The following is a 14,048-nucleotide window of genomic DNA, read 5'->3' as shown; positions in this document are numbered from 1 at the left end:
TCACTAACAAAACCTCTTTCTGTAGACTGTGCCATTAGTATCTATTTTCAGTAAGCCCCCCCACAAAAATCCCCACTGTGGACTTGCCTTTCTATCTACTTATCCCTTGTTTTGTTTTTTTATGTGTGGAGATGGCAGGATAGAACATTTTCATTAATTAAATTAAAGCTGAAACAATATAATATAATTTCAATATTGAAATATTCGATGAAAAACTTTAAACACCTAAAAATGATAAATGTTGCCTTGAGCAACTAATTGAAATAAAATAAGTTGAAAAACAAAACAAAAAAACTGTAAATAAATATAAAGATAAAAAATATAAATAATAAATATATTACTACTGTATAAACAATCATAAAAAGCATAGGTATATGTAATCTATTGTTTCAATAAACCTAATGTTTTTGGATTTATATTAATAATAATAATTTATGATTTAGTTAAAAAAAGCACTCGTTCTAAAATTATTCAACACTGAAGATTCATCTTTATTGAAAAAATAAAAAATAACTAAATGAAAAGAAAGCTATTTCAATTAGGAGGGCAATAATGCAGTTTTTCACATACAAGAATTAGCTGAAATTTAATTTCTCAGTTTTGAAATTGCACATTAAAGTACGTCAAGGGGCTGTAATACAGAACCATGAAGTTTCGGTTGTGCTCGTGTTACACCTTCTTGTATAGTTGCAGGTTTCATATACTGTCAAAACATGTCTTGCAATATACTGTCATCAGAAATTAATTCATCAATCACATACCTTGCATTCTGGAATAATGACAGTATAAAGTACCATACATTGTAATTACTGTGCAAAAACATAACTGAATATACTTAAGCACTAGTGTGCAAAATATGGTCCAGCTCAAATGAAACCTTTCCCACACCATTTCAATTGAAAATGAACATTAATAGCTGTAACAGATGGAGGACAGTTTATATATCTGCTGCTATGCCCTGGAAATGAATTAGTCTGCAGTTTTATAGATCACTTAGCAATGTGCGAAGATCACTTTGTTGCATGTGTGAAGTTTCTGGTTACCTATGCCCATAAAAAGAGATGGATAAGAAGACATAAATAAAAAAACACCAATCATGAATGTTCATACTAAAAAACATAATATTTTCATTGTTAAAAAATAAAAAACAGAAAAAACAACTTGTGACCTCTGGGGAACTTGTGAATTTTATCTGAATATCAACTCATATCTAATCCAAGAATTGTAATAAACCATTAAAAGTTATAACTTGATATTCTCGATGATAAAAGATGTCATAAAAATATAAAGAAATAGTATAATTTTAAGATCTAATTCTATCCTGTCTTTCCCATACAGTAATATTGTTACATTACTTCTGCTGCATGATTACATGTTGCTGGTGGTGTTTTGGCATGTACAGTATAGTGTTTGAAAGACATGCCATCCAGACTTCAATTCACTGATGAGGTCTGTCCTTTTGCCAGGGAAAGGTTTTATAAGATCAAGTGAAAGTCTTATCGGCCTGCCCTTACAGCTCATTCTGCCACAGGCTAACCTTTACTTTGCTTTCTTTTACCAGGAGATAGGTTTAATTTCATTTTGGCCTTGAGTTATGTCTGGCATGGTAGACACAATTTCGGAAGAAGGACAAATGCAACATGCATTAAAAACAAAGGTCTTAAAACCAAACTACAGTTGGCGGTCTTAAATAAATGCTTCATGAGGAACAACAGCACACAAAAAAGTCAATTCAACATAATGCCGTCATTGAGCACAGGTCTAAGACTGATCTATAAAACTCAGCAGACCACTTGTGTTTTTATACCAGGATTTGGGTTGAAATCAGCAAACACATGTCATTTATAATGCAATTTTCTCTTTGTGGGGCATTTCTGTCAATCATTAACTATCATGGCTTGATTCTGCAAAACAATACCATCAACATGCACAATTGTGTGAATTGGGGGGTCAGAAAAAAACGAATTAAAACAAAAAAAGATTGGAAAAAAAGAAACAGCTTAACTAAAGATTCATTGTTAATTTTTCTTTCTTACCACATTTGGTTGTTAATTCACACAAATATTATGTCCCAATCCAAAGGTAGCATACAGACTCACAAACATAGTGACCGCTGCTCCCACCCACCTTCTCAAAAAGCAGCAGATAATTCCATAAGAACGAAAAAACAACAACACTGAAGCTCCTTGTGTTGGCCGAGACCGCCCCCTCCCCTCCCCACCCCACCCCCTATCCCGTGCAGGAATATCCTCGGTCCATCCAGAGAGGCGTCGACAGTCTGTTTGTGCATCTCAGGTGGTGTGCTGTACGATGTGCTCTGTTCCGTTAGCTTATCCTTACTCGTATCCGAATCAATATGAAGAAGTGAACGCACCGAGGCACAGAAAACAAAATGCAGATTGCTCCACAAACGGACAGACACACCAAATTCTTCCAATCGATGTCTTGGAGGCAGTGCTTAACTATCAGTTACCTCATGCCTGGATACGATTAGCGTTTAGAAGTTAAGTCCAATTGTAATCCATGTTCCACTGTTTTCAAAGGCAGATGGAGCCATATTCCTTGGCAGGGTAAAGGACAGTGACTGGGACGGTGATAGTAAACACAGCTGCTGCAGGTGCAAAACACAAGATTGTGTGTCGGACAAGCTTAGCTTGACTGTAAATGAGTGAAACGAGTGAAAAAAACTCATTTTTGTTTTTAAATTATTCTTTTTTTTTAAACCACCGAGCATCAAGTCTTTAAGGATGTGGAGCTGATACATTACAAAAGAAAGTTTCTCATTCCCATATTCCTTTTTTTGTACTTGGTCACCAGTTTGAATTCATATATTTATATCCATTTATATATATTTATGTATATTTTATACAGTTAAAAACACCATGGAGATGACAGACTATTTGGTTTCTTTTTTCTAAGTAGAAGTTTCTCCTTAAATAAATGCATATAAATAAATTATCTTTTCACATGTTCTAGACTGCCACTCTCCCACGCTTCTACCCACTGCAGGTCCTTAGAAATTCAACGGTAGGTTTCAGTGGTATTTTGGCAGAGCGTTCTGAAGCCCCAAGATGTTTGTGGTTAGTCCTGTCAACCCCTTCTCATTGGCCAGGCTTTGTGGCATCTTTGTGTGTGTCTCTCGGGTTCACTAAGTGAGTCTCCGTGGGCCCAAAAGAGGCCACCCCCCCTTGTCCACCACCATTTGCTAAAAGGATGCACACAGTCTCTTTGGCCCCCTGAGGGACGAAGCTACTGATGTCCTCCTGTTTCCTCTGGGCATGTGCTAGCGCTCTGAGCTGTTCCTGAGCCTCATCCAGTAGTGAGGCCACTTCCTCCCGTCTAACAGCCGCTCGGTTGGAGACCGTTATGTTGGACTGTTGATTGACAGCTGAAGCATTTGCTTTGCTTTCCAGAGGACTAGCACGGCTGCTTCCATCAGTAGGGATGGTTTGCATACAGGAGACTTCATCCTGGTAGGAGTGGACGGAGGGGATGATTGGGATAGAGCAGGGTCGGTAGGGAGCAGGAGGACTTTGGCTAGGGCCGCCCGACCTGAGGCTCCTAGCGCACCTGTGGTCTAAGTGGCTGCTCCAAGATTTTGAGGATTGTGAGGCTTGCATATTGTAAAAGGAATCCTGATGTAGGTCATTACCTGGGCCGGAGATGTTCCTGCAGACAGAGGAAAAGATGACAGAGTGATTTAGGAAAAGAGAGGAATGTATATATAATTAGAGTGCCAAAAATGAGGTTTCTTAGGAATGTTTGTTGAATCATAAGAATTGATACATATTCTAAAGGCCAAATAAAGCTAAAGTGTGTGATTTCCGCGCCTGTAGCATCAACAAACACAATTGCAAAAATAATGACTGGTTCAAACAGTTTCCTGAACTTGTCAATCGGCGGCCATATTTAAAACATCTCCAGGCAGCTATTTTAGGCATGCAAGACCAACTCTTATCTATTTGAACGGGGAAATACTGAAATCTCGAAAACTGCTTGCCAATTTCACATTTAAATATTTCAAATCCAGCACCAAAATGACTTGAACTGACCAATAAATGTTTCTTTCGGTCAAATAACATTAAAATAGTTTATTTTCAAAGTTGGTCCAGTCAATGCATTGCATGAATCTCAGGACACAAACTATTTCAATGGAAACTGGAGCTTTTAACAGCAGCTGCAGAGGCGCAATGACTTTACCAATTGGCTCTCTTATTTAGAAGGCGAGACTTATTCTGCAATATTGCATGGTGCATTTTCTCCCAACAAGTGAATCGTCTTCATGCAGCCTTTATATGCAGCCTTTGCCATTAGTCAGTCAAACAAATAGTCCGGCCACAAACTCACACCATTGGTTGAGTCAGTGTTGCTTACTTATTATAGTTCTCTGTCTGCATATTAAGGTGGGATACAAGAATGTATTGTCTGAAATCTGTCAAAAAATCTGAAATTGACCCTGTCATCACAGCAGACATTATTTGTAATTTAATGTCTGACATAATAAATGACTTAATGAGCTGCATAAAAAACAAGGATTTAAAAAAAAATTATTTAAGCTATTAAGTGTTGCTGGAATAAAATAAAATAAAATACTACACATTCAGGTATCTCAGTTTATTAGATATTCAACATTCAATCTGTCTGGCTGGTAGCCCAGTGTCTTCTCTGACTCATAATCGTTTAGTTCAGCTGGGCTTTAGCTGGTTTCCTGATTCAGAACTTGCTGCTCCCCGTGGCAGTCATTCTTAAGTTAATCTTCTGACGATTTGAAAGCAAAATTCTTTTAAAAGGGATGAAAGCAGAAGTTCCATCCAACCAGACCTTTGGTAAACTAATCTCTCAATTTAGGAGCAATCGGTATTGTTCCCCTGATTCATTATCTTTGTGTAATAATTCATAATCCCTGACAAAGAATGGCTTTTCTCACAGCATCAATATTTAACAAGCACTTCTTTTTTCTGATAATGACCGAGTCAGAGTTAAGCCTCAATCAAGGGGAGGCAAATTGTCTGATTCTATTTTCTATGAGATATGACAGAAATGCCAAGTATTCCAGCAGGCCATGGATCATTTATCCTGAAATACCAAGACTTGAAAACAGTTAAGGATGCATGGATTTAGCCTGAGTTTGTGAGATTTTTCTTAAGATTAAAGATCATGATTTGATTTAATGTGATCATTTACATAAATATCAAAAGAAAAGACAGCTCTAGAATTTCACGTGCCTTTAATGAAGCTCCTTCTGCTATTTTGTGCTGAGCACATCTTCTCTAGTCGCATATATCATATATAGCTTTGACTATACGACAAAAGGTCTGGTTTACACTGCATCTTATTCTGCTAACACAGAGGAAGAGCCTGTCATTTAGAGCAAAGTTTCTCCAATCCTCAAGACCCACCTTCCAGAAAAACAGCAGAAAATATGTATAGACTTGTGATTTAAATGTTTATTTACATCCAAAACTAATAGCTTGGTTAATACTCGCCACGTACGCACAAGCGCGAAGGTGCGCACGGCAAAAATGACTTCATCGCAAAATGAAAATAAAGGTCTATGTTTAATAAAAATGTTCATGAAATTAAATAAAAATGTTCATGAAATTAAATAAAAATGTTCATGAAATTAAATAAAAATGTTTAATGAAATTAGAAAATATTTAAGAGATTGTTTAATTTAGTTTTATACATATGTTCTCTATATCTTTTGTTTTAATGTCACTAGTAATAATCTCAAGGTTTACTGGATTTTACATGATTCTTTGGTTCTTTTGTAGCATGGGTTTGGTGGTGTAATAAAAAACAAACATTGTCACGTGTGTACCCTACTTCTCACTTTTGCTTCCTGATGGTTTAGTGCAGTGTTTCCCAACCTTTTTCAGTACAAACCGTATACAGTAACCGTATACATACTGGGAACTATTTTCTCAGAAGGCGAAGCACTGCTACTTGGGAAAATATTTCCCAGTATGTATACCAGGGGTGGGCAAACTTTTTGGCTCAAGGGCCACACTGGGTTTTAAAATTTGACAGAGGGGCCGGCCCAGTAGCAGATTATGAAACACAATCTCATGAAAGTGCCTATCTATACCACAAATTTTATTTCTCGTGCCATTTATACGCCAAGAATGTTTTTTTGCGTGCATATGCTACGCACTGTAAACCCCTTGGTTAGGATTAGGGGTGCGGAGTGCGTGCCTATTACACGCCATAAAGTGCGTATCATATGCACGCGAAAAGTAGGCTACTACAAATACAATTCGTGGTATTCGCACTTTCATGAGATCGGGCTGAGAAAACACATTTACGTTGTGGCAACGTCTGCGCGAAATTCAACAACTGAGAGACGACATTCTGACAATACATTTTTTATGCTAGATATCCCCCATTTAGCATGTTATGTTTTGAGGTTAATTTTTAATTAGTTAGATGTTAGATAATTATAGCCTATACTTTTTAAATATTGTTTATCCTTATTATTATTTAATGGGCCTAACAGTAAATTAGAAACAAAACACCTGCAAGTGTACACTTAGAAGAGTAAAAATGACAGAAATTAATTCAACTTTATTAAAACTGCATATGGCAATCAATTTGCACTTCCAAAAGTCATACATTTGTGGAAAAAACGAAATAAACGAATATACAAATTTATTTTTAAGTATACTAAAATAAAACATAAAAAGCAAAGGCAGATCAGAACATTTCATGAACAAAACCGGGTTCTGTACATGGCAGACAGGGGAGCGTAGTCGAAAGCCGGGCGGTAAACGGAATCAGTCAGGATACATCCACTAATCCAGAGGAGCAAAGACACTAAATAGCAGACAAATCAAAGGAAAAACTAAACGGGTGTGCAAGCGGTTACCAAACATTTTGTTTTCTCTGTGAGTTTCCAAAAAAGGAAAAAACATGAACGTGCAACAAGTCTATGCGCTTAAGTCGCTGTCTGTTTGGTTTCCATGGTGACGCGTCATTGCTTGTTACGTGACACACACACCGCAGCCACAACAGCGCTGAATGAATGATGATCTGCTTTTATGTCATTTTTCCTTTTTTACATTTGTTAGCTATGGCATGAAATATCTGATATTCCGATTGTCAAATATATGCAACGCTATATATATATATATATATAACGCAAAGTATTGCAAGAAAAAGGCTAAATTAATGCGATCTTAAGACAATTTTGTAAATACTCGACGGGCCGGATTAAACAGCCTAACGGGCCGTATGTGGCCCGCGGGCCGTAGTTTGCCCACCCCTGATGTATACGGTTAGAAGATGGCTGTGTCTCATGTGACCTTGTTATTTGTACACGCTGTGACTATACAAATCACAACATGTAAATAGGAAAATGTTGGCATAATTTTGTCACTTATTTGGAGCAGTATGCTAGCTGGAGCCGTTTACCTCCAGTCTTTGTGCTAAGCTAGGCTAGCGGTGGGTGCGTCAGACAGAGTTACGGCACGGAGATGAAAAGGGTATGTATGGACTTATCTAACTGGATACGGTGAATAAGCTAAAGTCCCAAAAAGTCGGCGTGTTCCTTTAACTCAGAAAACAAAGCGGAATACTTTCTAAGTCCCTTAAATGAAACTAAATATATTTCAATGGTCTGATACCACAAACCTGGCAAATTCCAATTATTTATCTCTTTAAAACAAGAAACAAAGAAAACTCTGTCCTTAACCACAGTCAGCAAATCAGATTAGAGCTTGCCCGATTGTAAAGGAGACTGTTGGTGGTCTAATTATATAAATGTAAGTTACACTCACTCTCTGTATCTCACGGATAGACAGATCATTTCCAGCTATTTTAATTATTACAGTGTAAGCAAGGAGGAAACATCACTTTTGAGGGTTAGTAGGTGACACTGTCATGCTGCTCAGTGCAAATGATGATTTATAACCTTATTTCCTACAATGCTGTTGTTCTCATCATATCATGTAACAGTTTCAGATACCTGCATGAAATAAATTAGGCTGAAAGGAAAACAGCTCAATGGGTGTCACTGTAGTGAAATACATTCAGGGCATGCTTTGAGGTCTTGTATAATGAACAGCCCGGCCTCTTTGAAAGCCTCTCACTGAAAACACTTTAATAAGCAAACACTCATTGTAAGACAAATACACTGCTGATGAGGTCAGGCTTTAGATACCGACTTTATCAATAGGAGGTAAACCAAAATCTGGGAAATATCTGAATTGTTTAATACAAAACGGCGGGACTTAGTATGAGTAAGCAATTATAAATGTTGTCTGTATACTGTACTTGCTAAAGTACCCAGCTCGAGGGAATCCAGACGACCCAGAGGGTGGTTGACAGGTACCTTTCGATCTAAAAATACTGGGAACAATAACACTATGAGAAATCTGTTCCCTACGTAAGCCATTCTAGTGAGATAACAGCAAGCTTTCTGGGACGGAAGGAATGAGACGGCCAATATTTTTTTTCTGCTGTCATATGCAAAACAGTTCTATCTCTGTCTCTCTCTCTCTCTCCCTCCCTCCCTCCCTCCCTTTTTTCTGTCACTCCTCTCCTGTCTCGATCCCGCTCTCTCCTTCTCTTTCCTGTCCCGTATCCCAGCCTGTCTCTATGGTAACAGAGCTCTCTCCAGCAGAGAAATATTCTTTTGCAGGCTGGAAGGCTGGAAATAGGTCAGTGCTTAGACCCCGTTGGAGATTTTAAGGGAGGTGGTGTCTTCCGCACTGCAAAGCCTTCCTGTATAGAACACGAGGACTAGCCAGGATAGCCTATAGTGTGTGCGGGTTGATGACTGGACCATTCTAGCAAACTTATCCAGGACTGCCCATTCCATTGATATATCACTGGTTGTTTAATTGGCTATGACAGTGTGGTTTTTATTAGCTGTGCTGCTCCTAGAAAAGACAGCACTCCCCAGTGCCCTCCTGTCTCAGTGAGTCATGCCTGCATACAGAACTTCAATAATAGAGCTCAGACAAGCCCGCTTGTTGCTCTCGCAGTCGGCATGGAGACAAAAAGCATACGATCACCACTGAAAACTTGGGGAGCAGTTATAAAACAGGCTTTATGGCACATACACAAAGCCATTAAAGATACACTCTGGGTAAATGTATTTTGCCATACAATAAAAAGTCAACCTTGCCAGTGACATACCACCAGTCATGGGGACCTCTCTTGCCTGAGAGAGACAGGGCCCTGCCCACAAGTGGCAACTTCATACATGAGAATTTGTATTGGGGGTTGAACGCTGCTGAAAAGCTAAGGCAGAAACAAACTGTATATAGATTTTTAAAGAGGACCTACAGTAGCCTATTATACCCTTTCACAAACTCTTGATTTTGTTTTTGGGGTCTACTAGAACTATTTTTCACATGTTTTACATGTTGCAGCACCTCTGCAACACTAATCTGTCTGTAATGCTCTCTTCAGTTCCTGTCTCTAAGAAGCCCCTCGCCCCTCCCTCCGAAAAACTCAATGTGATCTGATTGGTCGGCTGGATCAGCGTTGTATTTGGTTAACCGATTTGTGCGTTTCGGAAAGATCACAACCTTTACCATAACCCCACTGTCTCCTGGACATGGAAAAACACACTGCTAATGCAACTAGCAGTGACCTCACACCTCTATTTTGCATATGCCCTGGGCGGGAATTATTTAAGTGAGGGATATTGTGACGTGTACGTTCCTGGAAGAAAACTCAAGACTACAATCGAGGCATTTCAGAGAGTTCAGAAACAGTGCTTACTGATACAGAGAATAACTCCCTTTGGAGTGGACTTTGTGCTTTGTAACCTCAAAAAGCAACATTACAGACTAAAGAAAGCTGAAAATGTAAAAAAAAAAAAATCATTCCTTCCACTTTAGGAGGAAAACAAACAAACAATTAAATTAATCTTTATATATTGAACCTGAAGAAAACTTCTTGAATTCAGATCTAAGATGCAGTAGGAGAAACAGAAAAAATGGCTAAATGTGAGTGTAATAGTCTCTGCCTTGGGTTTTGTGGTAGAAGCTGTTGTTTAAAACTACAGATTGGCTCATAAATCTGAGGATAGAGGGAACGGACAGAGGGGTCCTGGTAGAGGCACAAAGTTTCACCTACCAGAACTGACTCACATGAACACCACCCTACCTCCAAAAAAAAAATACAAAAAGAAATCCTTGCATGCAATTTTCATTGCATTAATGCATCCCATTCCTCAGAGATTCACGGACTAGAGTTTAATCCATTGGGGCCGGACTATGCGCAAGCATTAAATAATTAGTATTAAGCTCATTGACCTGTATCAAATTAATGTTGCTAACTAACCTTCTCACTGATTCCCTCTCTGAGCTGTCTACCTCCTGTAGATGTTGGTAGGCAGGACCAGAATCTCTTGATCCACCAATGGCATTCAGACATCCTGTGGTTATGGGTGGTGTTCTGCGAGATGCAGGCCGAAGAGCAGAACGACTCCTCTGATCTGGACTATGAGAAAGGGAACCGCTCCTTTAAAATAAAACAAAAAACATATCACTCACGGATTTCTTTATTTGTACTTTCGTGTTAAATCTCACGTTATTGCTTGAGTCAGTTTGATCCCCAGTGAGAAACGGATCAAATCTGAAGAGTAAATGTTTACTCAGGGATAAATAATAATATCTTGATGTGGGGCTTTGACTAAGCCAGATGAACATATTAAAAGCATCAGAAGAGAATTGAACAACAACAACAACAATAATATTTATTTAAAAATTATGTATTTTATTTGAATTATTTGTATTACCGTATTAGAAGGTATTGTTTTTTGCCTTAATTTTACATTTTTATTTTAAGTTTGATAGGACAGACGAAGAAAGAAAACGACTGGATGGGAGAGGCAAACAAACAAATAAAACAACCAAACAAAAACAAATTCTTAACAGAACATGAAGATTAAACTAGTGTACTAGTTTAGTAGACTAGCTAGTGTACATAAATGTTTTTTTTTGTTGTTGTTTTTTTGAGGAAATCCTAAAAATAGCACACGACTCAGAACCAAGTAAAGCAGCGATACTCAATCTTATTTCTCTCAGATAATTTCTATCCCAGTCTATAGCATCCTAATGTTAAATGCTTTAAACTCACACTTTCTCTCTGTCTCCATCTGGTGTGCTGAATGTTTTACAAAGAAGGACATGTATAAAGCTTGCTGAGAAAGACACTGGAAATAAACAATACTTCGGAATTCAGGATTTGGTCTACACACATATATGTGTATATATGAGAATAATGTACTAGATATATCTCCTCTATCATTAAAAAACAGAGCACATTACCAATGAGTCACCTTGTTCCCAATTAGATATTTATGTGATACTGCTAGGCAAACTACAGGGATATGTTGTACATACGTTTCCACCGAATGGGGCCACATTAACATGGAGATTAATTGACCTATAAGACCGCTGGCAGTGAGGAGCACACATTTGACTATTTGGTAAAAAATAGCCTGAAGAGAAATTCATGCTCGATTTTAGAGATGAGGCTCCAACAGAGAGATAATTCACTGCATATTTAAGTCCTTCCTTACACTGAGTCAAGTGCAATCAGTTACATTGTAATGATCCTTTGAAGACATGAGCATTTGAAGAGGGGTGGGACAGGGGCAAAGGCTGTTTGCAAACAAATTGCAAGTCATCATAGAAAAAAAAAAAAAAAGTGATTGCAAGAGTGCACTGAGCCACAAACAAAAACAGAGTGGAATCAGGGCTTAACGTTTAGTTTGATGAAAGTATGAGGATTAAACAGGGCTGAAAGGATTTGTCTCTGCCATCAAAGACCACCCCAACCCCTCGATAAAACCCTATGACACACGATAACTCTTATCCACGCACGTGCTTTGGGTGTGGATGACCATCATTTAAATCAAAAGATGATTCATATCAGATTTTTTTTTTTATGAATGAATGAATTCAATGAAACCTAACAATCTATTAAATCCTTAAACAACAAACAAACTCCATTTCAAAGACCTTCTCTAAGCTGTCTGAAAAACATTTCTGAGCAATCCTACCTTAGCAATTGTTGTACTCCGTTTTTTCAGACAAGCTTTTGTGCTTTCCCAATGCAAGTCTATTGTGGAATTATATGGATAGTTGTAAATGCAATTTTATGGATATTATTAAAACATACTTTAAAACACTGCTGCCAGGGTCACATAATAGTATCTAGAGAGGATCCAAATAGTAGCCTACTTCTTTTTACAAATCATTAAGTAAATAGCAAGTGCTGTCATCAGTAAGAACATCTACATTTGCTTTAAGGTAAATTAACATATTTTCTTTCACGTATTGATTCACGTCATTGTAGTGCTGATAGAAACTAAAGAATGTGCGAATGTGTTCAGTTCACTCACACTAATATTATCAATTATAAATGATTTGACTGTAATAAGTATTTGCCTTTATTCTGATTTGTAGTCTCCACACTTTTTAATCATGTTACTGTGCAATTTCACAGTTTCTTTAATGAAAAAAAGCAGATACAAATACTTTGGAATGTTACAATTCATTCCAGCTAATGTAAGAATAATATCCAATAAGTTTATGAGCACATTTGACTGATAATCACACTGTTCACGGAAATTCCTACGGGAAGCTCTGTAAAAGCTTGTCTGAGTTAGCCACCTGTCAGACCTATGTTAGCGTTCCAAAGTTTGGGGTCAGTAAGATTTTTTTTAAATAGAAATTAATACTTTTATTCAGCAAGGACACAATAAATGGATCAAAAGTGACAGTAAAGACATTTATAATACTTAATACAAGATTTCTATTTCAAATAACACATGTTCTTTTGAACTTTCTGTTCATCAAAGCATCCTGAAAGAAAATGTATCAGTTTCCACAAAAATATTAAGCAGCACAACTGTTTTAACACTGATATAATAAGAAATAAGAATTGATATAACAAAAAAACAAGGTAAACACTGAAAGTAAAACACAGGAACCATAAGAACTGCAGAATGCATCCTAAAAGTCCAAACAACAAAAACAAGGTACACAAACCCCGGGAATACGTAACAATTACTTCTTTTACTGTATTTACTGTCTAAAAATGCAGCTTGGTGAACAAGACTTTTTTTTTTTTAAATATAACCGACCCTTGAACTTCTGAACGTTGCATGTTTTGGAACAAAACATGAAACTGCCATATTGTAATACACAAGAGATCTGACCATAAACAAACACTTGACTGGTAAATTACATTTCCTCACAGTGAAATTGATCTCCATATACTGTTGCCACTTATGTTTTTGCTATTACAGAAATGCATATTAATGTATGTATTGCTAATTATATTTATTATTCTAATTTTTGTACTATTCTGTAAATGTACCGCAATCATTATTGCATACAATTTAATTTCTCTCTTCAGTGCTTTATGACAGGTCTTTATGCTGTATCGTTACAATAATCACTGTCATAATTTCTTGCAATGCCATTAAATTATTATGCAAAAAGAGCAGTCTTTAGAAGGATTTAAAAAAATGGTTTTATGACGACATTAAGAATTTGCTGTGATGATTGTTTAAGAAGCAATATCACTATTATCATACCTGGTGTGTTTTCCTGTCAATGTGTCTTGTGGATTGGTAGAGGCAGCAGTGCTTTGAGCGAAACTGGACTCCCGAACAGCGCCTCCAAGTGGTGGCAAGGACCTTGTGGGTTTATAATACTGCAAAAAACACAATATGCAAGACAAATGTTCAATATTACATTGTTGTCTATGGGCGATTCAATGAACTGTCACCTAAACTTTTAATGAATACATTTCAGTCCCAGTTGGATAATATATCCAGAAAGCTCAGTCATCTTCTCTACTCTTTGCCTTGATTCTTGGCTTTAACAAAGAGTCAGTGGACGGTTTCCACTGATGTTCAGATAATCCAACAGACCCCTATGGAACCTGCAGACAAATCTAATTTAAATTTCACACCTTGAAAGAATTCCTCATAAAAACCCTTTTCTGCTTCAGGCAGAATGCACACAATGATCTAAATGTCAGAGAGATACTTAATCTCCTCCACTATCCCACTTTCACTT

General features: G+C 37.3%; 1 protein-coding gene and 1 long non-coding RNA gene across 2 annotated transcripts in view; one reads left to right on the top strand and one right to left on the bottom strand.

Moving 5' to 3' along the window:
• Positions 1 to 14,048, top strand: part of LOC309486747 — a 251,941-nt gene that overhangs the window by 226,901 nt on the left and 10,992 nt on the right. The window lies entirely within an intron of this gene.
• nrg3a (neuregulin 3a) overlaps positions 485 to 14,048 on the bottom strand; it is a 331,337-nt gene continuing 317,773 nt past the window's right edge. Inside the window, exons 7-9 of the mRNA XM_082154121.1 lie at positions 13,562 to 13,680; positions 10,294 to 10,473; positions 485 to 3,669 (exon numbers count right to left, since the gene is read on the bottom strand). Of these exons, the coding sequence (XP_082010247.1) occupies positions 3,102 to 3,669; positions 10,294 to 10,473; positions 13,562 to 13,680 (867 nt within the window). The 3' untranslated portion in view covers positions 485 to 3,101. The remainder of the gene's footprint in view (positions 3,670 to 10,293; positions 10,474 to 13,561; positions 13,681 to 14,048) is intronic.

The sequence above is a fragment of the Leuciscus leuciscus genome (assembly GCF_965113295.1).
Source record: "Leuciscus leuciscus genome assembly, chromosome: 22".
NCBI classification, from domain to species: domain Eukaryota; kingdom Metazoa; phylum Chordata; class Actinopteri; order Cypriniformes; family Leuciscidae; genus Leuciscus; species Leuciscus leuciscus.
The sequence above is the reverse complement of the archived record's forward strand: the minus strand, read 5'-3'. Positions and strand labels throughout refer to the sequence as shown.